We start from the raw sequence: 27,993 nt of genomic DNA on the forward strand, positions 1-27,993 counted from the left end.
GTTGCTTTGCTATCTTCTGCCTTGAAGCCAGCAAGTATGGACTGAAACCTCCACCAACTGTGAGCTAAATAAACCTTTCCTTCCTTCATTTTGGGTGTTGGGTATTTTGTTTCAGCAATGAGTGAAAAGTAACCAAGACAGGGATGCTCTCATTTAATTTTCATCTTAGCCATATTAGGTGTTTAAAATTATTAGTCCCAGATGCATATAAGAAGAGGAATTGTAATGAGGCCACAGAATTGATGTTTAAAATAGCTAGAGTTTCAGCCAGATTTTATGTTTATTTATTTGGGTTTTTTTTTTTGTTCTTTTGGATTTGGTTTTTTATTTTGTCTTTTTAAGACATGGTCTCATTATGCAGTTCAGGCTGGCCTTCAGCTTACTTTGTAGCCCAGGCTAGCCTTAAACTTGCAATGGTCCTCCTGCCTCAGCCTCCTGAGTGCTGGGATTACAGTTTTTTCCTAGTCTTTCCTTCACCAAATGCCCTTTCATGGTGCTGTTTCACACACCACCTTCAACTCCAGCATTTTTAGAGATAACAGCATTGTCATCTTCTTGTGCATGACTATTATATCATAGGCTATCTCTCTTGAGAGGTTACTGACGAAATTTGAATTTTTCTCTAAGAGCATATGCTTTAAACTATGTATAAGTGCTCCTGCATGAAGTTTCTCAAGTAAAATCAGCCTCTAAAATAGTATTGTCTGTATCCACTTCATCTTGTTTGAATTATTGGTTCATAGTATAATGGAATAACTCTTGCTTTGAAAATTTGCTCCACTTAAGATTCTTCCAGTTTTGCTCCAGGCTAAAGAATAGAACTTTGGAATTTCAGCTACCAATTTCTTTGTGTTGGAGAAACTCTGCACTATTTTTGAGGACAGACTTTCCTCTGACCCTCAGCCAAGTTCCATGTACAAGATGGTCATCTATTAAAACAGATGTCCTGGAAGGTTCTGTACTAGTACATGTTCATGACTATAACAAGATATCCAAGCTAGGTGTCTTAGTTACTTCTCTCTTGTTACTGAGACAAAATACCTGACACCCAAAATTAAGGAAGAAAAGTTTATTTAGCTCACAGTTCATGGAAGTGTCAGTCCATACTTGGTTGGCTCCAAGGCAGAGAAGCACATGGCACAGGGCAACAGTTCATGGCAGTAGAAAATAGCAAAAGCAACCAGAGCAAAAGGGAGGAGCAGTGGCAAGCAGCCTCTTTCTCTCCCTTACATTGTATATAAACTACCAGCCCCAGGAGCAGGTGTAGCACTCACACCCATAATTTCAACATTGGACCATGATTCAATCATAAATTCTAGAAGCCTTCCCCATGACTGCATGAGGCTTTGAAGGGACATCCAGACACAAACCATAACACTGGGCCACTTTATAAAGAAAAGAGATACATTCAGCTCACAGTTCTGAAGTTTTAAAAGTATGGCACTGGCATGAGCACAGCTGTGGTGAGGCCCTTCCAGTGGATGGCAGGAACACTTGTGAGAACAAGCTACATTATCAGACAGAAAGCCAAATAGGTTGGGAAGTGACCAGATTTCTCCTTTAGAAGAAACAGTTCCTCAGGGTCCAGTCCCCAGTGACCTCAGGACATCTCATGAAGCCCCACCTTTTAACATTGCCACACTGAGAACCACGCTTCTGACACACGACTCCTTCTAGAACAAACCACATCCAAACCATCTCAAATTCCTTTAATCAGAATCCACAAGCTAAAGTATCTGTGCCTCTATTTTTCTTACAGAATAAATAATCTTGAGTGGCTGGGCCTGGTGATACACAATCCCAACACTCTGGGAGGTTGAAGCAGGAGGCTGAAAGTTTAAGCACAGCCTAGGCAACTGAACAATTTGACAAGACCTTGTCTCAATATGAAAAAGGACTGGGGATGTATGTTAGTGTGAAAACCCCAGGTTCAGTACAAGGGGGGGGGGAGAAAGAGAGAGAGAGAGAAACAGAGACAGAGACAGAGATAGACAGAGAATAATAATTAATGATCTTGAGTTTATACTTTTTATGTCTCCTTCTTTATACATGAAAATATTAATGGGCATTGACTATAGACTATAGAATCTACCTATGTATCTAGAGAGAGATTATACCTGGCATCTTGCCAGATGATGGGAAAAGTACAGAATTCAGAAGTGTCCTCACTTTTGAATTATACTTCAGCAGTATGCTATTTATTTGCCCTTCACAGGGACAGTCCTATAAAACAGTCTGTTACTGTCTTTTGATACACTTCTAATCACAGCATCTCCATTTAACCAAATTTATCGTATTAAGACTTCTCAGGGGAATTCCTTTATTGTGTCTTTAGGAATAGTGCTGGTGCTGAGTCAGTAATTCAGTTTGATCATCTGAGCCCATTGAGTCCTGCACCCGGCTGTGTATACTCGTGCTTGGGCAGCTAGGCTGCTCAGAGCCAAAGTTATAACCCAGCTCCACCATTTATACAGAAGCATATGACATTTAATTTGTAAATTAAACTTAATAAGAGATTATTTCATAATTCATTTTATTCTATTGGTTCTCTTATTTTTATCTAATTGATAATAGTTGATAGCTCACAACTTTTGTGCAGCAAGCCACAGTTTAGATTAGTGAATAAAATACAACTTGATGATTAAAGGGAAGACCAGGGTCATTTCATGCATGCAATAAAAACAGCTTATTTCTCATCTTTGATTTCATTGAGAAGACATAGAAAAATCAAGGAATTTTAAAGCATAGGGCATTTTATTGTGCTAATTTTACGTTTTCCTTCGTAGGAGTTTTTGTCAGAAAGTGAAAATGGACAGCATAAGCTCAACACGATGCTGTCGAAAGCAGAGCTTCTGACTTCCCTGTTGACTGCAGAGAAAGCAAAAAATATCCAGGCCAAGGCTGAAGCTGCGAAAGAAGACTGGAAAAATTTTCATTCGAATCTCCACCAGAAGGAATCTGCCCTAGAGGTAAGATGTAGCCTCCTGCAGGGGCTACAGTGTTCTGTGCTGCTGTTTGCTAACCCAGGGTTCCAAGCAGTCGGGACCTTGACCATGACTTCGTCCATGGCTCTATTGACAGACAACTGGGTAACTCTAAGTTTCAAGGGACAGTGGAGAGAGGCAAGGAGAAGGGGTCTAAAAAGGATTAAGAAGTGTTACATCCATGCTCCAACTCCCCATGATGAATATGATCGTTATGTCCCTCCGACATACTTTAAATACAAGTTTAAAAAATTTTAAATGCCAGAAGTGTGAGCCACTCTGAGAAACTAGATCACATCTTACAAGGCCAGGCTGTGATCACAGACCTCCCTTCTGCACTCTCTCAGCAGGAAGAGGCAGCTTTGCATTCAAATGTAGCACTTAATCTCCCATCTGGAGTGCCTCAATTTTGGAAATTGTTCTACGAGAATAAATCAAAATATCTCCATAAAACTACCCAACACTATAGCTGACAGGGCATATTGTCCCCTATGCAAATATCAGGTAATAGAGTTTGGGGATTAAGTGCACAAAAAGACAATATTTATACAATTTCATTTTCTCCCAAGATAAGTTATTATAATTGGAACACAATTAGTGCCACAACACAGTTTTTTCTTCTAAGATCATCTATCTTGTGTACCAACTCTTCCTTTAGAGGAAAATGTAGAGATACAATGACTGCCTTTTCCTTTTCAAACAATGCTTTCTGGCAGAATACATTCTTAATTTGATTATGACCATAATTAATGTAAGATAGAAAAGAATAATGGAGAACTACTATTCTGAAAGAGAAAATGTGTTGTCTCAGTTCTCCCCTAACCCAGGAACTTAGTGGTAATAGCTGGTTTTCATGGCAGGTGTCCTCCACCAGGTAGAGTGACAGACCTTGTGCAGTGCCTGAGAATTTAGGAATTAGTCAGAGCCTGAGCTCTGAAGCATCTGCTGCATTACTATGCATTACTATTATCTGGCATTGATTGCAGGGTTATCTTGTTCCAGAGATGCCCAAGTGTAAGAGAAAAGGTCAAGAATTGCCTGTTTTCTTAATCCACTTTCTCCTAAGAGATGCACCTCTTTTATTTGGCCCAGGCCTTTCTTCCCCTCCTCTTTCCTTTCTTCCTATTAGGAACAGATACATGCCTATAATAATTACACATTATAATGTATATTATAATGCCTATAATGTACCCAGCACTATGACAGGAATACAGAAGGGCTAGTTTATTGCCTTTCCTCAGGGAGTTCTCTTTCAGGAGAGGAAATGGCCTCTAAAGAGATGACTATAATGTAAAATAGGTGTATTCACAGGTAGCAGTCACTCTTGGCAGGAAGCCACTGACTCTACTTGCAGAAGTCCAGGAAGGTGTCCAGAAAGTTAACCCTTAAAATGAATCTCAAAGGCCACACATATTCATACTCTGAATTTGCCAAGACCGGCATGCATTTCACATAGAGGGAACCTAATATATAGGGCCAGAGACTCACGAGTGCCAGTTATGGATGGGGCATGTGGAGATGTTTTGCAAGAGCAACAGAGATAAAACTAGAGGTGAAGCTTTGGGGCAGAGAGTGAAACGTCTTTTGTTCTAAGAAATTTGTTCTTTACTCTCAGTCAAGGTGCCTCATCTGAACCCAAATGTAGTTTTTCCAAGATGGAACCTAATATGTGCTACTTTCAATATGTAGCAAGAAGTTAACTCATCGTATACTTTGGGACACTGAGACTTAATTAGCTTTCGGGTACTGGGACTTAGTCTTTCCTAGAACTTGTTTGAGAAAGGCTGGGTGGGGAATCTGTAGGATCTTGAGCCAGAGATAAATCTGTGAATTCTGTGACCACAGTGTGAACCAGAACAGGCTGTAGTGAGTAGCTGGAAGACCCGAGAAAGCTTTTCATAATGGTCCAGATGACAGAGATGAGGGTTTGAATGACGAAAGTGATAACAGAATGGAAAACCCATCTCTAAAGTAAAACACAACAGGATTTGGTTACTAATAAGATGAAGTGCACAGGGAAAAAACAGAAGTTAATCTTGAGTCCTTGGTGTCTAGTTTGGAAGATGGCACAATTAATGATACCATTAACTGACACATGTGGTAAGAAAAGTGTTCTGGAGGGGGTAATAATAATTCATTCAATTTAAGACACCTTAAATTTGGTGTCCCTACAAGACATCCTGTGGCTAATGACTGTGAAAGTAGCAGTTAACATGAACACAAAGCTCAAGATAGAGGCTGCAAAACAGTTTTAGTAAATACCTATCCATGCTGGGCACTGACGTAGGCACTCAACATATGCCAGCAATTTTATCCTCAAAAGCATTCTACAAGGCAGAAGCTTCCTTATGTCTGTTGTGTGGATGGATGAAGTAAGAAACAAGGTGATTAAATAATCTCTCAAAGTCTCATAGCTAGTAAGAGAATAACTTGAAATCCAGGCACTATATCTCAGTGCTTTATAAATACTGTTCCATGAATATGGGACTTTGAAAGCCCACAGAGGCCACGAAAGCCACTGGAGAAATAATTGGGAAAACACGCAGAATGAACATTTACTGAGATTCCCGTAGATGAATGCAAAAGTGAAACCTTAAACTGTATTTCCACAGGCTCCATTGCCTCACAGTTGGATTTTTTGGTTAACCTTTATGGACGTGCCCTTTGACAAAACTATTACCTGCAGTGCTGATTAGTTTGAAAGCCTTTAATTGGTTCCTAATGTAGCAAAAATAACAAATTCAATCCACAGCAATTTAACATTTATAGGTGACGGTGAATGGAGACACCTGTGCTAAAGTGAAACGGTACCGTACAACACACTCAGTACACTGTCGAGCTAGTTATATCTTCACAGGAGTTATGCAAGTAGTTACAACATTCTTCTATAGTGAACACATGCCACTATTTGATATATAGCCATATTAAAACACACTAAACATGTAAACCACACATATGCACATATATATGTTACTTCTCATGCCATTGTTAAGCAAAATCAATAAAATATTTACCACTACTGATTTATTTTCCTATAAGGTACTGTGGTGCATCCCAGGAAGTGTGAGACACACGCCCCCCCCCGGGGCTTGGAACCAGGTGTGGGTACCAGTGTTGCCTGCCTCAGGTAGAAATGCATAGTCCAGCCCAGGCTATGATAAAGTCTGCAGCCACAGCCAGAAACAGCAAAAGCTCAGAAGCAGAAAAATGATAGGTTCTCTTGCGTGAGCTGGGGAGTGAGGGGCAAAATTATATTTGAAAATGTGGAATTGTAAAACATTCTTAAAGGGCATTCAAAATTAAAGGAGTGCCTAAGTGAAGGGTGGAATGCTACGGACGTCGGGAAGAGGGAGCTAGGGAGAGAGCGGGAGTGGGGCCAGACTGAGGTAGACTTGGAGTGTTAAGTAAGAGACTTTGGACTCAGTTTTTGTTGTTTTGCCCCTGATATTATCTGACACCCCACAGAATCTGAAGATCCAGATGAAAGACTTTGAAGTAAGTGCTGAGCCTGTGCAGAACTGGCTGAGCAAGACTGAGAAGCTGGTCCAGGAAAGCAGCAACCGCCTCTATGATCTGCCAGCAAAGAGGCGAGAGCAGCAGAAGCTCCAGGTGATAAGACGCAGCCGTCTAACCACGACTTCCCTCTCCTCTGTCCACCCGACCTGCGTTAAGATGCATGCTCAGCGCCCTGGAGTCAGATCCCTGAGATGTAGCACTTCCTTCTCCTCTCTCTGACAGGCTTATGTTTTCTGACTTTCCTTGAGTGTGACCTGTTTCCTTAATGTAGTGTGCTACTGTGTGTAGCTTGGAAATAATGATGCCTTCGGGGGACACGGATTGCTTGCCAATGTTTATTTCCGTGTCCTTTGGGCCGGAGCCCCGTCTGCCATGTGCTTTCTCCTGTCTCTGAATGGTAACTTGCTTGTGCTTTTCAGTCTGTCCTTGAGGAAATTCACTGCTACAAGCATCAGCTCAACAGGCTGAAAGAGAAAGCTCAGCAGCTGTGGGAAGGACAAGCTGCCAGCAAGAGCTTTATGCACAGAGTGTCACAGCTGTCTGCTCAGTATCTAGCGCTAAGCAATTTAACCAAGGTAACACGTGGCGTGGCATGTGCTGTGTGTGAGTGTGATACTGATGTTGCAAACCTGGAGCTGCGGTAGGTGGTACAGGGTGTCCGTCCCAACACGCCCACAAAGTGGTATCCCCAGCTCAGCAATGAAATCTACAGAATAAGCTCCCCAGCCTTGAAATTTAAGGCCATCATTATATTATAGCTTACAGTGTAGAACTTCCAAAACCAGCAGAGGAAATTCCAAAGATTGAAGAAACTTCTGATCTCTGCTATAGCGTCCAATATTTCTTTTAATACTGAAATGATATTAAAAACTCAAATCATAAACATAAGCAAAATTCAAACTTTTTATTTATAAGAACCTTGGATTAAATTATGTTATAAAAACATGAAGTCAAAGCAGTTTAAATTTTATTGGCCTCAATATGAATTTGGAGTCATTTTTTACTTAAATTTTTTTTTGGTACCAAGAATCAAATTCAGCACCTTGTGCTTGCAAGGCAGGCACTTATGCCACTGAGCTATATCCCCAACCCTGGAGTAATTTTTTAAAATTTCTCTACATTCCATATATTCATTATATGGTACTTAGGATGTGTTGATTGAGATTCTCAGTTCAGATTCTAAAGCAGAACTCAGAATTGGCAATGATTCATATAACTGATTTCATGGCTTCAAATATCTGAGAAAAAACAATCAGGACCCACTATGACCTCAGTGAAAGCTTTCAGCTGTGTGGTCCAGACCCCTTTGAATATATGGTGGAGGCCTGTTTTGACCTTTTAAAGCTTGTAATACTCATTTCCTATATTTTTAAATTTCAGATGTTAGCATATAGGAAATGTATCATAATTTAGTCTTTTTTAAAAGTTTGATTTCACCTATTTTACTGTGAACTTACTTCTGCCCTGCTGCTTTGGGTCTTCAATCCAACACTGTTGAGATAGTCATGATAGGACAGTCTGAGTAATCAGTCCATGTTTGTACCAGTGCTTATCCAATGAGTAAGTTACTTAAGAGACTCCAGCTCTGACTGGGCATAGTAGCACATGCCTGTGATCCCGGAACCGGGGAGACTGAGGCTGAAGGATCATTAGATTTGAAGTCAGCATGGGAGCTGCCGAGACTCTTGTCTCAGAAAAATAAAGAATGAATTAAGAACAACTTTCTGTTCATTTGTGTATTCTTAGGGATGAAAAGTAATACATATTTGCGTGCTTTAAGAAGTATGGACTATTCTTATAAAATCTTTACCACATTGGCTGTGACTTATAATTAATCAGTAAAACCACATGCCTTGGCTCAACTTTTAAAATTGAAAGATAGTTTTTATACCTTGTATACATGTACTGAAATATCACACTTTACCCTATAAATATGTACAATTATTACGCCAATCAAATATATAATTTTGTTATATACATAATGTAGGGATACTATGAAATATCAGGTTATTGGTTTTTAACACTCCTACTACAGTGTAGGTCAGTGGGAGTATGAGGTGTCATTTGAGGCAAGGGTGAGATGTGAAAACTAAAAACTACTGTGATTAGACCAGACAAAGTGTTAGGGAGAAGAGTTATTGATATTTAAAAATCAGACTGTTGTAAAGAAGTTGAGGGGCAGTAAGCTGTAACTTTTGTTTTTTGACCCCATGATTCTAATATCTTTCCTACTTAGAGATTCTTTGTAGATGAATCCACTTGCATCTTATGTGTGCAGCTTATGAAACTATGACTGATCGAAATTTGAAACAAATGTGAACTTTACAACTTGAGTAGCTTGATCTCTGAAGTGGACAGCTAGAAACCCATTTCTGTCGTCTCCAGGAGAAAGTGTCCAGACTGGATAGAATTGTTGCAGAGCATAATCAGTTCTCTCTCGGAATTAAAGAATTACAAGACTGGATGACAGATGCAGTTCACACACTGGATTCTTACTGCCACCCAACGTCCGACAAAAGCGTGCTAGACAGCAGGATGCTCAAGCTGGAGGTGAGCACTTTTTGAGATCTTTCGTTCACAGAATGTTTCCGTCAAGTCTCTGTCTACCTGGTGTGAGTGTATCACACTCTACTAGAAACCTCAGGATGCTCTGGGCTTGGGATAGTGGTTGCATAGAATGGCACATCTAAGCGTTCTTGCATTACTTGATCCTGGACATATTCCCCCTAAAATGCTTTACCAAAATTAAAATAAAATGGTTATGGTTACTTGTTTGAGAGTTTGTGAAGAGACTAGTTTCAAATTATATTATAGACACATTTATTTTGATGCAATATTTTACAAGGCAAAACATTGCCCATCTTACCAACTCACTTACCTGCCTCTATCATTTACTCAGTTCTTCTGTCATTCTAACATGTCAGTTCTGTTTTGCATTTGCAATGGAAATAATTGATTTATAGTCGCTTCTTTTCCCTCATATCCTCAGTACCTTCCAGAAGACTAGCATTCTGTCTCAACACCAGGGAATCAAAGGTGAATAAGAGGTAGCTTTTGTCCTAAGGAATCTCATTTTCTGCGGCTCAAAGTGAAATGCAAGGGGCAGTGGTAACAGATGGGGACCTGCAAACCAGTGGCATAAAAACACACAGGAAGGGAACTGTGCAGAATGGATGTGGTTTCTTAAGAAGTCGGACACCTGAAAATGGCGGAGGGAGCTACTTTGGCAAAGATGACTGGGTGGAGATTTAAGAATGGTATCAGGCGCCGGGCGTGGTGGTGCATGTCTGTAATCCCAGCACCCGGGAGGCTGAGGCAGGAGGATTGTTGCAAGCTTGAGACCAGCCTGGGCTACAAAGGGAGCTCAAGGCCAGCCTGCACTGCACAGCAAGACCCTGTCTCAAAAAGACAAAAAAAAAAAAGAATGGCATCAGGGAGAGGGAAAGTGTAAGAAAATCTCGAGAAGAAGCAGCATCATATGTGAGGAATTTCCCACCATTCCTTCTTACAGACATGAGGCCACAAAAGGTAGAACTGAGGCTGGAGACCGTGGCAAGGACCAAGGTCCAATTAGGAAGAGAGATAACATCTTATCTTTTAGGGGACACTCGTAAAAGAGAACTTCCAGAACTCCGTCAGAGAGTGGCAAGAATAAAGGGGGTATTTTGAGGGGTATTAATCACAATGTGTCTTTTACTGTAGTAAATTTTTAAATCTAAACCTTCATGGTATTTTTACCATACCTCATATAATCTATTTCCATAGATTTGTTTTGCTAGATACCTTAACATTTAGAAGCTCTTCATCCTGTGACCTTTGAGATGTAATGAATTCCATACTATATTTTTCCCTTGTTAAAACTAGTAAAATAAAGCATCAGCAGAAGGAAAGAATTATTCAGAGACAACTCAAGATCTGTGATGTGAAACTCAAGCAGAAACCAGCAGGGCCTGGTGACTGGCACACGTCAGCAAGAGAAGAGACTTCCCAGGCGAGCGCCATCCCACGGATGCATATCATCGTATGACAAGAGCCTCTATGTTTGCTTCTTTAGGCTCTGCTGTCAGTGAAACAGGAAAAAGAGATTCAGATGAAGATGATAGTGACCAGGGAGGAGTACGTCCTGCAGAACACCTCTCCAGAAGGCATTCCTGCGATTCAGCAGCAGCTGCAGGGTGTGAAGGACATGTGGGCATCCCTCCAGTCTGCAGCCATTCGTTGTAAAAGGCAAGTGAGGCTCCACCCAAGGGCAGCGAGGCCCTCACTAGATCAATGTGATATTCAGATCACAGACTATTCTTGTCTTTATCTGTTTGTTTCTTTCCTCTTCTTTCTTTTCTTTTTCTTTCTCTCCTCTCCTCTCTCTCTTTTCTTCCTTATGAGAGCAAATGAAACAGGCAGGTATACCTTGCCTCGAGGCTGACTTGCAATACTTTGCCTGTGTTTTAATATAACTAGCTAAAAATGAATATCTCTTTGTTATTTTTGTTCACTGCTTTAAAATCAAAAGCTATACAAATGTTTTATAATACAAAGATACTTTGATTAAAACAAGGAAGCTGGACAGAGTGGAGCAGAATGAAGGCAGCCAGTAAGTGTCCCCAGGTCCAAACAGGTCCCCACAGAGCAGCTGGACCTGAGGGGTGATGCTGGGAACTGCTGCACTGCACGTGCCTCAGAGTACAAGGGGTTACTGCAAACAAACTCCCAGAAGTCAGGAGGGCAGTTGTGGGCTCCCCCTAACAGGGGGACAGTCCCCTGGCCCTCCTTGTCAAGCTGAGAGTGCCTAAGGGACCAGAGTGTACTCTGGCGGAGAGGCCTAGGGCCCCGGTGACACTTTAGTGGTAGTGGTCAGTTTGAGGGTGTGGCAGTGACACAGTGTGCTACAGAAGAACCCAGCTCATAGTGTCAAAATTAGACTCAAATGATTAATGAAATTAAATACATCAGATGTACACTGAGAGGAGGAAGTGTTTGTCTATCAGATGGTATTTAGACTAATCTGGGAAATATGATTCTATTTTTCCAGTATGATTGTCAGCTTATTAAATCTCATGCATGGTGGTTACCGTGCTTAATTTCCTTCCTACTGTTAGTAATGCCTTTCTTTCTCGGCTTCCCTGAACGTCATAGCGAACTTGAAAAAATATTGGTTCTCTCCATGCCCAGAGATTTGGCTCCAGAGAAGACCAGCTCTGGGTTCACTTTTAGGCGTCTTCCAGTGTCTGATGGCTCCTCGTCACTGTCTCTTTGGTTTGTGTCCTGCCCCACCTTCCCACCTCTCAGCCTGGATCTCCCTGTCCCTTGCTTCCGGAGGCTATTTTCGCCGGAGATCCAGGCTGTTTTGCCAAATCGCGGCCATCTGTCCCTTCCCACACCACCCCTTTCCTGCGGTCTGCGCCCTCTGCTGGCCGGAGTGGATGGAACAGACACAAGGACAGACATCTGGCTGGGCAACGATTCTCAGTGGAAATTATTGTCCTTTCAAATCCTTTGCAGTCAGTTGGAAGGAGCTCTTTCGAAATGGACAAGTTACCAGGATGATGTTCGACAGTTTTCTGGTTGGATGGACAGTGTAGAAGCCAACCTAAGTGAATACGAAAGGCAGTGTGCGGAGCTGAGGGAGAAAGTGACCGCCCTCGGGAAAGCCAAGGTCAGAGCTGCCTTTCAGACTCCCTTTCATCTCAGGGCTTCTTTAGAGTGCACCACCCAAGAAATGTGCGCTGATCTGTGTGCTAGGGTTACACTCCCAGCTGAATGGTATCTGACGCTTTCCCTTTGTACTGTCGTTTCCAGTTGTTCCTTGAACCCAACTTTTGTGGTTTTTATTAGTGACTGAAAATATTCTATACCAGGGCAATCCTACACACACGTTTTACAGTACAGACGATGTAAAATTGAGCTGCTTGAATATCTTGTAACACATTCAGCCTGCTCATCATCAAGATACAAAAATGCTTAATTATAGCACATTCTTTTGAATCACTACTTTTGTGCATTTTTCATAATGATTATATTAGTGTAGTAGTACAAATCACGGTTTTAAAAAATAAATTATGGTTATCTCCTTAAAACTTTTATTGATAATAATATTTATGCAAACTTTTGGAACTTCTGATTTATAGCCAACAACCTTGTCCCATGGCACATTCAACATCAGATTATCACAATGTACACAGAGAAAGTTTTAAGTATTTTTTCTTTTTTTTTATTTTAAAGATAAAAGGAGGGAAACATTAACAGACATACAACATTTTACAACATATCACAAGCACAATACAGACAATACTGAGTTACAAACAAAGTGGTAGGGAATTAACAATGGTGGTTGTATTACATATTGATATCTTCAAAGTGGCTTCTCATGAAAACAGATATAGACATGCAATACTGGTCAACCAAAGACTCATTGACAGTTTCTTTCAGCATAGAAATAGAAGACAGAAGAACAACCATGTTAGCTATCAGTTTTAAGTATTTAAATTCTCCGTGTCCACCTGCATCCTCCCTCCTTGACATTACCACTAGTTCCTGCCAAGCCATCCCCTTCCCTGAATTTTAATAGACTCCTAACTAAGCACAATATTCATCTACTCGATTGGTATTTATTAAGAAGTTGCTATGTGCAGGCATTGTGCCTCGTTCTAGGTAAATAAAGTAGGCAAGAGTTGCATTCCAGTGAGGGCACATACACTGGGCAAGAAACACATGAATAAAAGATTTGTGACTAGTAAGTAGTATGAAGAAAAAAAGTAGCATGGTTTGAGAGCTAGTAATCTGGAAAGGCTAATGTAGATTTTTAACGTTAGGTTAGGGTGAAAGGGCACTTTGAAATGGGAAACATGTAGATGTTTCTGTACAGTAGATGTGTCCGATCCGTAGCCCACAGGCTGCATGTGTTCCTCACAGCTGGTAGCACGATCCCACAAGGCTGTAAACATTTGATAGTACTATGTGATTTTCTGTGATATTTTTCATGGCTTGATTTTGAGGTGCTTGTGTGAGGAGTGTGTAGGGAACACTGTAGAGGGGAGGTGCAGGGTAGTGCGAACTCTGCCTCCTGAGCCTACCCCTCGTGATCAGTCCAATCAGAATGGGCACTCATTAGACGTTACATGCACTTGTATGAGTTTGCGAGTAAAATGCAGCCACCATCAATAATAGTTTTTCACGTTTCCTCCACTGTGAGGACAGACGTTTGTTGTTACTAAGACATGTAATTGCCTTATTTAATTATTAAATTTGAGCTTGTTGTGTTATTTTGTAAAATAATTTAATAAGTTAAACAAGAACTAAGTCAAATATCCCACTAATTTTGTATTTATGTTGCCATATTTTAATGTTATAATAAAAATATTAAAAATAAAGGAAATTTTGTTCCTTATATACATTAACTGTATTATGTAATTAATCTACGACCCAAGGCAATTTCGCTCTTAATGTGGCTCAGGCAAGCCAAAGGGCCTGACACCTGGGCACGGTACTGAGCTCAGCCTGGGAAGAGCTGGGGAAAGACGATTCCGGAAAGAATAAGCAGCAGGTGTGCAGGTCCTAAGGAGTAGAAGAACCCGGTGCTGCAGGGCGTGGGGAGAGAGGCAGTGTTGCCGCAGCAGAGAGTAAGCAGCGGAGGGTGCTGGGAGGCACATGCAGAGGGGCCGGGACCTGACCGCGTGCAGCCGCATTGGCTTCCGTGAAGGTTTTCCATTGATCTTGCCACAGCTAAGAAGATGAGCGATGTTTCCCACTAGGGAGTGATGTGACTCCATTTCAACCCTAATTCATTTAGGCTGCTATGTGGAGAACAGAACAGGGAATGGGGCAAGAATATGATGACCTGGGCATGGCATGGGAATCAGAACCTCATTTCTGGCTATGCGAAGTTTGAGACATTCAAGCAGAAACATAAAGTAGTTCATTGGAAGCTAGTATTGTAGAGAAAGGTTCTGGGCCAGATATTATAAACACATGCACACGAGCACACAGAATACAAGTCTATGCACTCACATCTATATCTATATCAGATAGATATATATGTAAATGTGTATATGGGTGGATGGATGGGTAACCTGAGGTCACTTGCCAACTATGCAGTTAAAGTGTCTTAATTTTAGCAGTATCACTGGTATGATGGTACCTGGGTAACTCTTTTATTTTTTAAAATGTTCTCTAGCTATTAAATGAAGAAGTGCTGAGTCACGGCAGCCTGCTGGAGACCATCGAAGTCAAAGGAGCCAGCATGACGGAGCACTATGTCACCCAGCTAGAGCTCCAGGATCTGCAGGAGCGATATCTAGCCATCAAAGAGAGGGCTAAGGTAGGGCCCCGGGGTCCTTTGACTCGCCCAGGTGGGAGAGTGGGGTGCTGGGCTCATTGAAGGCTTATTGATTTTTTTTTAAATGTCACCCATGTGATAGCAATAAAATAAGCTAAATAAATTTTTAAAGGAGTTACTGACAAAGCTCAATGAAACCTTTCAATTGTTAGTATATAAAAATGAGAAAATTAAAATAATTTTCAGCTACAATTTTCTAGAAGTGTACCAGTGTCAGAAAAATTCTAGACAGCTTCATCGTGAAAACTCCTAAGTTCTATAGTATGCCTGGTGGTAGGGGTTTTGGAAAGTAGAAAACAATTACCCTAATATTTATCATTCCTCATCGAAGTCTCATAAAGAAAATGAAAATGCTTTTTAAGAGGACATCCAGGTTCAAACAAAGTTCAGGAAATTGCACAGTGAGTCTGATTTCTCCTGTAAGGCACAATGTAAGAATCTCAATTTTCAATTTTAGCAAACATGATGTTTTTAATGAAAATAAAGCTAAGTTTTCTGTCTTGTCTGTTACATTTTATAAATCTAGAGATCAGTTAGTGAATTCAACATGATCTTTAAGATCCTTTTTAATCTTGAAATATATTTTCTACATAAATCTTAAAGGTTCATTGTTCTAGGAAGTCATTTGTATCCAATTAAGTAACAATTGTGCTTTTCTAAAATTATAAAAGTAGATTCTTATAGCATATTGATACTACACCTAGTAATGTGTTCCTATCTTAATCAATTAAAATGCTAACTCCAGGAAGCAGTAACCAAGTCTGAAAAACTTCTTCGCCTGCACCAAGAATACCAGAGAGATCTAAAGACCTTTGAAGTTTGGCTGGGACAAGAACAAGAAAAACTCAACCGATACTCAGTTCTTGAAGGTGATGCCCACATTCATGAAGCAGTACTGAGGGACCTTCAGGTAAAGTCTACTTTACCCAAAAACAAACGATTCTTTCTTCTGAATATGGATTTATTATTTCAAGGAATGAGAAGCTAATGTGACCTGGAATCCTATACAAAGCTGGTACTTTCTTTTTGGCATCAGGGATTGAACCCAGAGCCTACGCATCAAACTACATCCTCATCTCTCTTTTTACTCTGAAATAGCATCTCCCTAAGTAATTAAATTGCCAGCTGGACTTAAGTTGCAATCCTCCTGCCTCACTCTCCCCTAGTACTGGCATTACAGGCAAGTGCTGCCACACCCAGCTAGAAAGCAGATGCATATTAAGTGCTACTAGGGAACTCATTCAGTACTGGGGAGGCCCTCACAGGAGTGGCGGATGTTTAATTTTACATCCACTGATGCACCTGACTGTTGCCCACAAAGGATAGACTCCGAAGTGTGACAAAGCAGCAGAAGTCAGTAGAAGGAGGCGTCACTCGAAGTCAGACTAATGCCAGTATTACAGGCCACTTAGTTTCAATCAGAACCTCCCACACCACTGAGGACCCAAGCCCTGTGCCAGAGTGCTAGAGGGAGGAGTTAGAGGAGCCAGAAGAAGTGTTGGCCCTCAATCCAGGAGGCTGCAGTTGGGGGTGCACTGTCAGACATGGGAGGGGAGCAGTCACGACCTGTTTGCTTATTCACTCATTCAGCTTTAACTGAGCACCTGACACAATGCAGGTGCCTTGCTGGTTACTTCATGTAAAGACCATTGAGTTACCATTTTTTTCGGAGGGAGTACCAGAAATCAAACTCAGGACCTTGTACTTGCCAGGCAGGCACTTATGCCACTGAGTTATATCCCTGGCCCTGAGTTACCGTTTCTACCTTCAAGAGCTTGCAACCCTTTGAGGCACACAAACCTATAGATGGATCTTTATAAACAATGCAGTAAGACCACTAATAGACTCACCTGAGGGATGCTCTCACGTATTCATATTAATAATTAATAATTGATATTAAGGCAGTGGCCTTAATATTGCCTTGACAGGCAGGAAGGGGGCAGTGAGGTTCCCCAAGAAAGGGCTACCAGATACGTATGGTGGCGAACTGGAGAAAGGCCAGCAGTGGGTAGGAACTTCATTAGGTGCTCTTGCCATGATCAGAACTGGGCTCAGATTGGCATGAGGTCCCTATCACTTCGACAAGGTGGGAAACCAGGGGCTGTCACTGGCATATGCAATTTCTGGCTATTTCTGCTAGGTCTCATGGAATACGGGACAATGGCAAGAGAACAAGTTTAGGTCAGGAGGTTCAGGCTCTCATCCTTGTGGGACCTGTCACTAGATGGGTGACTTCAGGCAAGAGAGATTTCTCGGATTCAGCTTCTTCCAAAGAGTTGATACGAGGATTAAATGAGAAGGAGAAAATCTTATCTAAATAAATATCTGACCTATTCATAAGGTAAATAAATAGTGGAAGCCAGAAGCATCGCAATTTCATTAGCTTACTTAAGGATCTCACTCATCCTGCCTGTGAAGAGTAAAACGTCCTTGCCTACCAGGCTGAGATGTTGTAATGTATTTGAGCACAGTTGTTTCCTTTTCCCCAAATAACCCTTCCCAGCACCTCACTCCAGACGTCCTGACAAGCCCCCACAGAGCACTTTACCCCTGTGCAGGAGCTCGGCCGATAGGTTGCTCACCAGATGTTTCTCCTGCTTCTGGTCAAAAGAAAATATTTCACTTAAATCAGATTAATGTGGCCCAAACCCAACTCTAACCCTTGGCTTCCCCAGGAATTAATTCTTAAATTGTCACCTTTGAATCACCACTTGTTAAGGAAACAGGAAGGTCCTAGTGGCAGGAATAGCAGTGGACCGCTGTGATTCCCAACTATTCCACCAAGGTCCTTCAGCGTCTCCATGTCCTCCCTCTCACTCCCTGTGCTGTGGGGACCAAGAGCCAGCATGGAGGACCATGGTCACAGGTGATCTTGTACAAACTGCAGGCCTAATTTGCCTCATGTCATGCATTCCTACATTTACATATTAAACCACATTTCCCCTTTAGCAAAAAGACTTGAAATATTAGGTATATGAGAATTTAACTAATAAAATGATGATATGTTGATATGTACAACAGATAACATTATAGGAAATATGGAAAAGGTATAATTTGTGAAGATTAGTAAAGTCAGGCAGGGATCAATCCATGGCCACAATGTCTGCCTTTTAAATAAAGCCTTGCTGGCACACAGCCAAGCACTATTCACTGATATCCTGCGCTAGTGCTATGCTGGCAGAATTCAGTAGTTGTAGCAAGACCCAAAGGCCCACAAAGCCTGAAATATTTGCTATAAAGCCCTTCACAAGAAAAACAAAAGTTTGTTGACCTTGAATTAGGGGTGAAGATGAACATGACAACCTTGGGAAAGGAATCTTAAGACTATTGGAATAAAGTTTCTGTGTTTGTGGCCATTTCGATGGCAACTTTACCACATGTATTGCTCCTCTGTTTCTGCATTCATACCATTCACAGTACACCATTCTGTGAGCAAACTATTCATTTGGACAATAAGAGATTGCTTTGTTTTTCTGTAAAAAAAAAAAAAAGATAGCTATTAGCAATTTCAACTGTTTCTATGTGACAGGACTTTTTCTTAATACTATATTTTTATTAAAGGTGGTGGTACCTTTCACATTCTTGGTGAGATTTGACTGGGTTCCTTTCACATAGATGGTGGTACCAAGTGACAAAATGAATTGGCTTTTTAATGATTAGAAATAACAGTTTGCCAACATTTTAAAGGAAATACCATTCTTCTTTTCTTTTTAGAAAAACTTATGCTCTGCAAGACTTTACTCTGTAAGACTTGGTGCATCCTGAAGTTTGTAGGGTGCATCTTTGTGAGACATTTCTCAGTGGAGGACATGTCTCTGTGCCTGGTAGCACCTGGTGGGTAGGTGTGATGATCCAGCCTTTGGGGTTTGTGTATCCTGTACCAGAACCAGCTTTTCTTGGCTGCAGCATTCCTGAGACTAGAGCCCTGGCAAAGGTCCCCTCTTAACACAAAGAAGATCTGTTGTTCCTTTCTCAGCGCCAAGGGTAGCACCAAGCCATTCAATGTCAAAGCAAGACACTTTAGTTGCTTTGAGTGGATTATCAGCCATAATAGGCCCAGATTATTTTTTTTAAATAATAAGCTTTTTAATCATGAGCAGTTTCACTTATTAGCTGAAAATTGAGTTTCAGAAGATGTTGAGGAAAATTTGATGGGGAGAGGGGAATTGTGTGTTGATTATATTCAATGGAAATATTTCAGAATTTTTCTCTAAACTTAGGAAATAATATTCAGTGCTAGGTACAGATTTTTTTCTTTTTTCATATTTTTTTAGTATTGGACAGGATAAAATCAGCTTTTCCTAATGGGAATTGCAAACTCACACTATTGGGTTTTGTGAGACACCTGGCCTGGGCAAGTGTGAAATCCGAGTGAGGCGTGACAACCGTACCTTTGTCCCTGCAGGAGCTCCAAGTGCACTGTGCAGAGGGACAGGCACTGCTGAACTCTGTGCTGCACACCAGAGAGGACGTGATCGTATCAGGCATCCCCCAGGCAGAGGACCGTGCGCTGGAGTCACTCCGGCAGGACTGGCAGGCTTACCAGCACCGACTATCTGAGACTCGGACCCAGTTCAACAACATCGTGAACAAGCTGAGGTTGATGGAGCAGAAGTTTCAGGAAGTAGATGCATGGCTTAAAAAGACAGAGGAGAAAGTTAGTTTCAGGACGGGACGCCAATCTAACCGGGCAACAAAGGAGCTACAGTTACATCAGTTGAAGGTATAACAAACACCTAGAGATGTCTGATACTTGCCAAAGCACCAGTTATCTTGCCTAATTTGTTTCATTAGGATTTAGTAATTGTTCATCCAAGGCTTAGATTTTGCGAAGTCTCTTTCCACTCATATAGAAATTTAAAATAATTAAAGGGAGCATTTTTCTTATATTTATTTTGTAGGTCAATCTTTGATAGAATGTATTTTGATGTTATTGCCTTGTTTTGTAAAGATATATAAATAGTAGCACTAGAGGTTAACTTTGTGCTACTAATATGAAATTGCTCTAATATGCAGCATTAAATCATATGTAATAATCATTTTATTTTAATTATTATGCAATTCCCATGTGTATATCCAACCTCATGCATTAGGAATCTTTTTCATTGTCCACCTCTTTTAAAGTTGATCTAGTGCAAAACAAGACATAAAATACAAATGCCACATTGCTTTTTAAAAGACTTTCGAATCTAAGTGTAATATATATTCAAAAGTATTCAAACTCAGAAGCATACAGTTTTTATCACATTTTTAAATATTTTTTATCACATTGTTGTAAGACCTTTGTTTGCCAAAGTTGTATATATTTTCAAAATTATATCTCAGAATGAATATATTCTAACACATGCTGAACTAATATTCCATTAAGAAGAAAGCATAAAGCCAGGCATGGTGGCGCACACCTGTAATCTCAGCACTTGGGAAGCTGAGGCAGGAGGATCACTATGAGTTCGAAGGCCACCTGGGCTACAAAGTGAGCACAAGACCAGTCTAAACTGCATAGTGAAACCCTGTCTCAAAAAGGCAAAAAAGAAAGAAAAAAAAGAGAGAGAAAAGAAAGAAAGCATAGTGTCTGTCTTAGTTAAAAATGGCTAGAATCCAGTCTTTCCATCTGATTCTTACATTATTTCAGAAATGGCATGAAGAAGTGACTGCGCATAAAGATGAAGTTGAGGAAGTGGGAGCTAAAGCACAGGAGATACTGGATGAGAGCCATGTAAACAGCAGACTGGGCTTCCAGGCCACCCAGCTGACCTCCAGATACCAGGCCCTGCTCCTCCAAGTGCTGGTGAGCACCTGCCTGTCTGAGAATGGGCCGGCCAACATCATGTGCCCAAAGGGTCTTCCTTCCATCAGCCTCCTGTACAGAAGCATGGTGAGCAACACAGGCCCTGGTGCTGCCCTTTCACTCATGGTTCCATGTCCTCTTTTCCTTCATAGGAACAAATAAAATTCCTGGAAGAAGAGATCCAGAGTTTGGAAGAATCTGAATTATCCCTCAATTCCTACTCAGATTGGTACAGCTCCACTCATAAAAATTTCAAGAATGTGGCTACCAAAATTGAGAAAGTAGATAAAGCAATGATGGGGAAAAAACTGAAGACATTGGAGGTAGGCATGCATTCTTCAGCCTTGTCTCTGACCTTTTCTCTTTCACTGGCCACCCGCTTGGGGTCAGGTGTGCTCACCCTGACCCCATCTGATTAGTGATCCATGGCTCTTGTTCACTGTACATACCAAGTCACAGGCTCTTTGAAGGTCAAAACCTGGCTTACAACTTTTTGTGATATAGCATCATCTGAATGCCCACAGAGTGCTGAAAGAACTCTAGTTTGATCATGAGAGAGACATAGAAACTAACTAACTAGAGAGTTAGTTAGTTCATTAGTTAGTTAGTTCCTGAAGCATAGAAGTTCAGACTGAAAAGTAAGTTTCAGAAACATATGTCAAAGGAATACAGGTGGACCTAAAAAGTCTTTTCTTTAAGAACTCTCTGTTTCCTTCCTATTCACTACCTTTGTCAGATTTTGTTGAAAGACGTGGAAAAGGGCCACAGTTTGTTGAAGTCAGCCCGGGAGAAAGGAGAGAAAGCTGCAAAATACTTAGAAGAAGGTGAGGCAGAGGTGCTGAGAAAAGACATCCATGATCACGTGGAGCAGCTGGAGGAACTGACCAGCACCATGCGAAAAGAGCACATGACGCTGGAAAAAGGTCTTCATTTAGCAAAGGAATTCTCAGATAAATGTAAAGCACTGACTCGCTGGATAGCAGAATACCAGGCAATCCTACACAGTCCTGAAGAACCCAAAATGGAATTATATGAGAAAAAGGCTCAGCTATCTAAGTACAAGGTAATGCCTCTTACCTGTTGATAGATGTGTATGGAGGGCAGGGACAACAGGGGAGGGAGGTAATTCCTGATGTTTGTCACACATACGGATGCTGGAAAACATCCCTGACAAGTCTGTTCTACTGGTGAGTGACACCATGTCTATGTAGATAACTCCTTGGAGTTATTTGTCCATTCAGAGATCTGAGATCCAAAAGTTGTGTCAGTAAATTCATTGACAGCAGCAACCAATAAGTGAAGACCTTTTTGGATTGTGGTATACAGCTCTTCAAGATAAATCTTGCTGGCATCTAGATCCCATAACTGTAGATTTTTGTCTGAGCTTATCTATGGTAAATTGAACACAAGACAGAAAGTTCTAACTAATGAACTATAGTTAAATAATTTAGAAATTAATTTTTGAAAGAATAAAAGTGCTACAGAGAAAGCTATGCATGACATAAACACAGATAGTTCACCTGCTCATAATTTAGAAGCAGTTATTCAAGCCCCTATGTAGATAATTTGGTTTTTAAAAGGACCAGAATGATTACACAATGCTGCTCATCCCAAAACTTTTCCTTTCAGAAGCGTTTTGTAAGTGTCTCCAATGAATATGTCTATTTCTGAGCTTGGCCTCTGTGCAAGCCAGGCAGCTTGTCTTTGAAGATGTCACATACGGATCGCAACCCATTCTCCCGCCCCTGCACCAGATTCCTGATATATTTAAATAGTGCTTTTAGCCTATGTGAGTGAGGTTGCAGCTGGATTCTGCCTCCCTAACAGCACATCTAACTCAAGATGGAGCTAATTCAAGCTAGAACGAACTTCATAAACTCAGAATCAAAAGATGGTGGCCTCACTCTGTTTTATGTTGAGATTCTTTCTTCCTTTATTGAAAGGAATGGAGTATAAGCCAGAAAGATGGACTGCGTTAAATTTAGTCAGATGTAATTCTTTTCCATGCTTTTGTCTCTGCGTATGAAACACTGTTCAGTGACTACTCTCCTTCTGTGCCATATTTGAAAACTGTATCAGCCGTAGCTTTATAATGTTTTATACTTGTTGATTCATGAACGGCATCCCAGAGCTTTCTCTGATGAAGGTTATGTATTACACACCACAGACATGTGCACAGATTCATCTCATTCATATGAACGAGAAGGCTTTGCTTTTGTTTTTTCTTCTTTGTAATTCAAGTCATTGCAACAAACTGTGCTGTCCCATGAACCATCAGTCAGCTCAGTGAGAGAGAAAGGTGAAGCTCTGCTGGATCTGATCCAAGACGTTACTTTAAAGGACAAAATAGACAAACTTCAGAGAGATTACCAGGACCTCTGCAGCATGGGAAAGGTAAAGAGAGATAAAAGATCCAATCAAATTGTTTGCTAAAAAGTGTATGCTCTGGCTCGTTTGTCTTTGTTAGTTTTAAGATTTGCTGCTGGTCAGTGATTTTCCTTCCATCAGATGGACATTTAAACGACCTACAGACTGATTTTTCCTTATTCCTAGTAATTTTCTTTTTATTGATTGATTTACTGATCGATTGCTGTGGGTTAAACCCAGGACCTTATGCACACCCCCATCCCACTCCTAGTACTTTCCTGTTCTTAAGTAACTCTTCCTACCCTATGAGTTTCCCTGAGTTTTTTAAATTCAGACTCAGTTTTGAGTATGTTTTGTGCTTGCAAGTTACCTCTAACAGGCACCTCTTTTTACAGGAACATGTCTTCTGCTTGGAGGCGAAAGTCAAAGACCATGAAGACTATAACAGTGAGCTCCAAGAAGTGGAAAAGTGGCTGCTGCAGATGTCTGGCAGGCTGGTGGCACCTGACCTTCTGGAGACCAGCAGCCTGGAGACAATTACCCAGCAGCTGGCCCATCACAAGGTACACGTGGTCCCTAAAGAGCTGACACCAGGAGGGTTGTGACTGCCTTGCTTCTGTATATGTGTGTGTGTGTGTGTGTGTGTATTATTACAATTGCATGTGTGTGTGCATAATATTATAATAACTACTCCTAAAAAATCAGGTCTGAGACTCAAGCACAATGACAATTGTGAACAGTTTAATGCAATACTCAAGTAAATCAAGAATGGTTCTATCCAGGCTTTCAACTTCTGAGCACTGTTGCTTTGCACTTTACTTCTCCAGTAGTTTTTATCTCAGGATTTGGTCTTTATGCAGCCGTTTGTCAAAGCAATGCCTTCTTTCCAAGAAAAATGCAGGCAAACACAGAATGCAAGAAAGTCTGGACTGGGGCTGAATAGCTGAGGGCACCTGGCCACTCCCAGCCTCCTTGTTGGCTTTTGTAAGGCAGAAACAATCATAGCCTGTGTCATAACTGCTGTAATAATCCCATAAGATGATGTGCATGAAAGCACTTAGTAAACTACAAAGTTCAACACTGACCTGAGATATTCTTATCTTTACTAATATGTATTTTTAGTAGTGATATGTACCAGATAACTGATGGTCAGTTCTACAGGCCTATTCATTGGTGATCTTAGGGGGAAATTCAGTAATTTTGATCAAGATGTGCGTGACATCTGCAGTGTACCTTGGGGAAGCCAGTTCACCTCTCTGCATTCCCATCAGAGGAAAATTGTCTATTTAACAAATATAAATAGAAAGCAACCACTGTCCCTTCCACTGAGCACTGAGGAGATGCCAACCCAGGAGGCAGTCTGTCCCCCCAGTCAACTTGTGATATGGTGATTCTCTTCCACCTTGAAGATGAAATGGTTCTTTTCAGTTGAGTGTGTATAGTGTCCACTGACCTAGCACCATTGAAGAAAAAGTGGGTCAGCAGTGCTGCACCAGTTTCCTTTAGATATAGTGATATGTCAACCCCAGCAACCCCTGGCCTAAATGTGCCACTTGTCATTAGCACTATATACCAGCAAGCTCCTTAAAACCTGGTATAAAAGAGTTGGTCATCACTTCCCTGCCCCATAATCTATTTGAATGCTTACTGGAGAATGCAGATCTGGGTAATGGCTCATGCTGGAACTCAGAGCTTTGTCTAAAGCTGGGCACAAGGGACTCTGCCATATACTACTGTGCTACTGGCAGTATGTTATGAGGCCTCTCAGAGCCCGAGTCTTCTCATCTGCATAACAATGCATATTTAATAGGGCTTATATATAATTCCTGGAGGATAACAGGTGCTGAGTAAATGGTAAGTATATTTTTATTGATATAAATATTATTACATGTAAATTGTATATTATGTAAATCAATAATTAGATATTAGGTTACTGCAGAAATTTGGTGTTAATTATTAAATAAGTTAGATATTGGTAGGACTAGATTAAATAGTAGTATAATTGTTTTAGATAAAAATTATACCAGAATTATATTTTATAGCTCTGATAAATAAATAGGCATCCTTTTGTTTGGTAACAATATCATGGAATAGCTATTTCTCTAAGACATGCTATCTGAAAGTTGCTTAATCATTCCCTATGTACATAATCCCTTAAACTCTTAAATGCTACCCATCAGATTATCCCTCAAAGCATATATGTGCTTTTCCAAAATTTGTTAAATTTGAAATTTAACAATTTAATTGGGTGATAAGGTAAACTGCAAAATTCTTTCAATACTTTGTTAGAGAATAAAATTATTGATCTTAAATTTTCTGCTTTTGGATAGTGTCTTTCCAGTGAAAAGGAGAATTATGAGGGCTCTATATCTGATGCATTTTTGCAGGCCATGATGGAAGAAATCGCTGGTTTTGAAGACCGTTTGAACGACCTGAAAGTGAAAGGTGACACTCTGATTGGCCAGTGTGCTGACCACCTGCAAGAGAAGCTGAAGCAGAACGTGTGTGCCCATCTTCAGGGCACGAGGGACAGTTACTCAGCAATCTGCAGTACAGCCCAGCGCGTGAGTACTTGGAACCCTCCATGACACTGGGGAATTATGCTGAAAGGCTGGCTGGTCTATCAGCTTTATCCATGGGATTGGTGCCTATGTCTCTGGGATAATTTTGGTGTGTCAACAGAGAAGGAAAAAGGATAGATTTCTAGTCTGTAAGTGAACATGGAGCTAGTACATCGCATATTTGGTTGATGTAACTAAGCAGTGAATTGCAGATATTCAGCTTTCTCCAACCTTTCATCTCAAGAATTAATTGTAAAAAAGATGTTAAAAAGTTCTTCTGGTATGTTTTTTGTTTGTTTGTTTTTGTTTTTGTTTTTCTCCGGTACCGGGAACCGAACTCACGACCTTGCGCTTGCCAGGCAGGCGCTTTTGCCGCTGAGCTAAATCCCCAGCCCCCTTCTGGTATGTTTTAATTTGTATACCAAAGCTTCTTTCTAATTTGCCATTTATTCTATAATACTAAAATAAGTATATTTATAATAATTTTCTTAGACATTATTTTAAATTCTTTGTAGCCTGGGTTCTGTTTTAATTCAACATTTTAAGCATTCATGTAGAAATTGAGAAAAAGTTAAACCAAGTACCAGCTACGAGTTATGCCTTTTCTCTTCACCATTTTTTATCAGTACATGTTTTAGTGCATGATGCTTACATGCTTTGTGTGGAGTTGATACATGTACATCACACATCGTCATTAATGTCATTCATCCCCTTCCCCTCCCCTCTTCATTCCTTGATCCCCTTCCCATTTGAGAAAGATCCATCTCCCTACTTCTTATCATGTATCTTTCATTTTGTTCTTTATTTACATTTTGGCTTTCTCATCTAAGTGAAACCATGTGATATTTAAGCTTCTATTTCTGATTTATTTCATTTAACATAATGGTCTCAAGTTATACTTTAATGGGTGTACATGCACTAAAATAAAATCCTTCCTGTTACAGAAGTAAGTCCAGGGTGAGTAAGAATTTCTCTTTTAATAAAAACTCAGTATAGTAACTGAATTTGGTTCTGGTTGAAATTTTTAAATGGTGCTGCAAAAGGTCCTTATGAGCCAGTGGTGGTGCCCACTGCGTGCCTACTGCAGTGGGCACACAGAGCCCTCACTGTTGGGACGTGAACCAAGTAGCCCCATATCACCCCAGCAGCCAAGCACAGGATATGCAGGTTGAATTGCAGTGTTGGACTTTGTGACATATGAACGGGTTTGAGGGGGCAGTTTGTGCACTCAGTCTCTCAAAGGTTCACCATTACTGTCACAGGCCTTGAAAAGTCTTCCATGTAATTATGTTACTGGACTGGAGAATGAGAACCGATACGATATAGTGACCTAGGGAGAGTAACCTGTGCTCATCATGAAAAAAAATATCTTAGGTGACATTAGTTGACTCCCTAGACTTGAAAAGTTCACCTTCACAAAGTTAAGAAAAAGGAAGGACAATTGCAAGTGAAAATAAAATGAAAAAAGAGAGAAGAGAAAAAATAGCTTGGCTTGGACATGGAGCTTTCTGGTGAGCGCACTCATCCACTCATTCTAAAGAGATTCATTGGTCACTGACTTCCTTTATATAGCAGGAATTTTCCTCACATTAGGGATCAACTTAAATTTTCAAAAAGAATGGGTGAATATTGGAAAAGCCAATAAAAGCTAAAAAATTTAAAAAGCCAATAAAAGGCCAAGGATATAGCTCAACCTCACATTGCCTGCCTGCAAGCACAAGGTCCTGAGTTCAATTCTCAGTAAAAAAAAAAAAAAAAAAAAAAAAGCCAATGAAAATCTAACATAGAACTTCATAATTCAAGTTTGCAACAGTGATACAGAACAAAATATCACTTTTATTTCTGCTTAGAACAAGAATAGGAATAGACTTAATGCCAGATAAGAATGATGAATTTAACAGATGCCAAAGAAAATCAGCATTCAGTTTTTAGACAACAGTATCAATAATGAAAGCAAATGAGCTAAATTCATTTTCTACCTTTTCTTCTTTAATGAAATGGTTTGCTCCGAAGCCATCATAGCTGGATTTTATCTTGAACTCCAGGAGACACATGATTGTTTCCCAATATGCCTTATGAATAAAGCAAAACATGTTCAGATGGTTGAGAGTTAATTACTTGAATAGACAAAGCAGAAAACCTGTGAACCCTTCTGGATTATTGTGGTCTGGAATGTCTAAGAGGAAATGAGAGCATCACACCCCCCAGATGTTATAATTTAGATCCAGTTTGACCCAACCCTACAGAAGAAGCAGCTCAGTTAGATAAATATTGGTTCTTTTCTTAAGATGCTTTTTAAATTTTTCCTTTTAGCTCCTACCTTAAAAGTGGATGGAGTGGGTAGGGAAGGAAGGGAAAGGGCATTTAAGAAAAGGAATTATGGGGCCAGGGATATAGCTCAGCAGCATAAGCGTCTGCCTGGCAAGTGCAAGGTCCTGAGTTTGA

The 27,993-nt window shown here is 40.6% G+C and overlaps 1 protein-coding gene across 3 annotated transcripts in view; it reads left to right on the forward strand.

Moving 5' to 3' along the window:
* Syne1 (spectrin repeat containing, nuclear envelope 1) overlaps positions 1-27,993 on the forward strand; it is a gene marked incomplete in the record, with an annotated part of 442,886 nt that overhangs the window by 233,057 nt on the left and 181,836 nt on the right. For all 3 annotated transcript variants that reach the window (XM_013517312.1, XM_013517313.1, XM_013517314.1), the window contains 15 exon segments: positions 2,787-2,969; positions 6,450-6,593; positions 6,920-7,075; positions 8,886-9,050; positions 10,555-10,727; positions 12,000-12,153; positions 14,671-14,814; positions 15,578-15,742; positions 19,238-19,555; positions 20,465-20,620; positions 20,773-20,943; positions 21,357-21,683; positions 22,862-23,014; positions 23,383-23,550; positions 25,375-25,551. In XM_013517312.1, coding sequence (XP_013372766.1) covers positions 2,787-2,969; positions 6,450-6,593; positions 6,920-7,075; positions 8,886-9,050; positions 10,555-10,727; positions 12,000-12,153; positions 14,671-14,814; positions 15,578-15,742; positions 19,238-19,555; positions 20,465-20,620; positions 20,773-20,943; positions 21,357-21,683; positions 22,862-23,014; positions 23,383-23,550; positions 25,375-25,551 — 2,754 coding nt within the window.

This window comes from Chinchilla lanigera, unplaced genomic scaffold (genome assembly GCF_000276665.1).
Source record: "Chinchilla lanigera isolate Chin_1 unplaced genomic scaffold, ChiLan1.0 scaffold00038, whole genome shotgun sequence".
NCBI classification, from domain to species: Eukaryota; Metazoa; Chordata; class Mammalia; order Rodentia; family Chinchillidae; genus Chinchilla; species Chinchilla lanigera.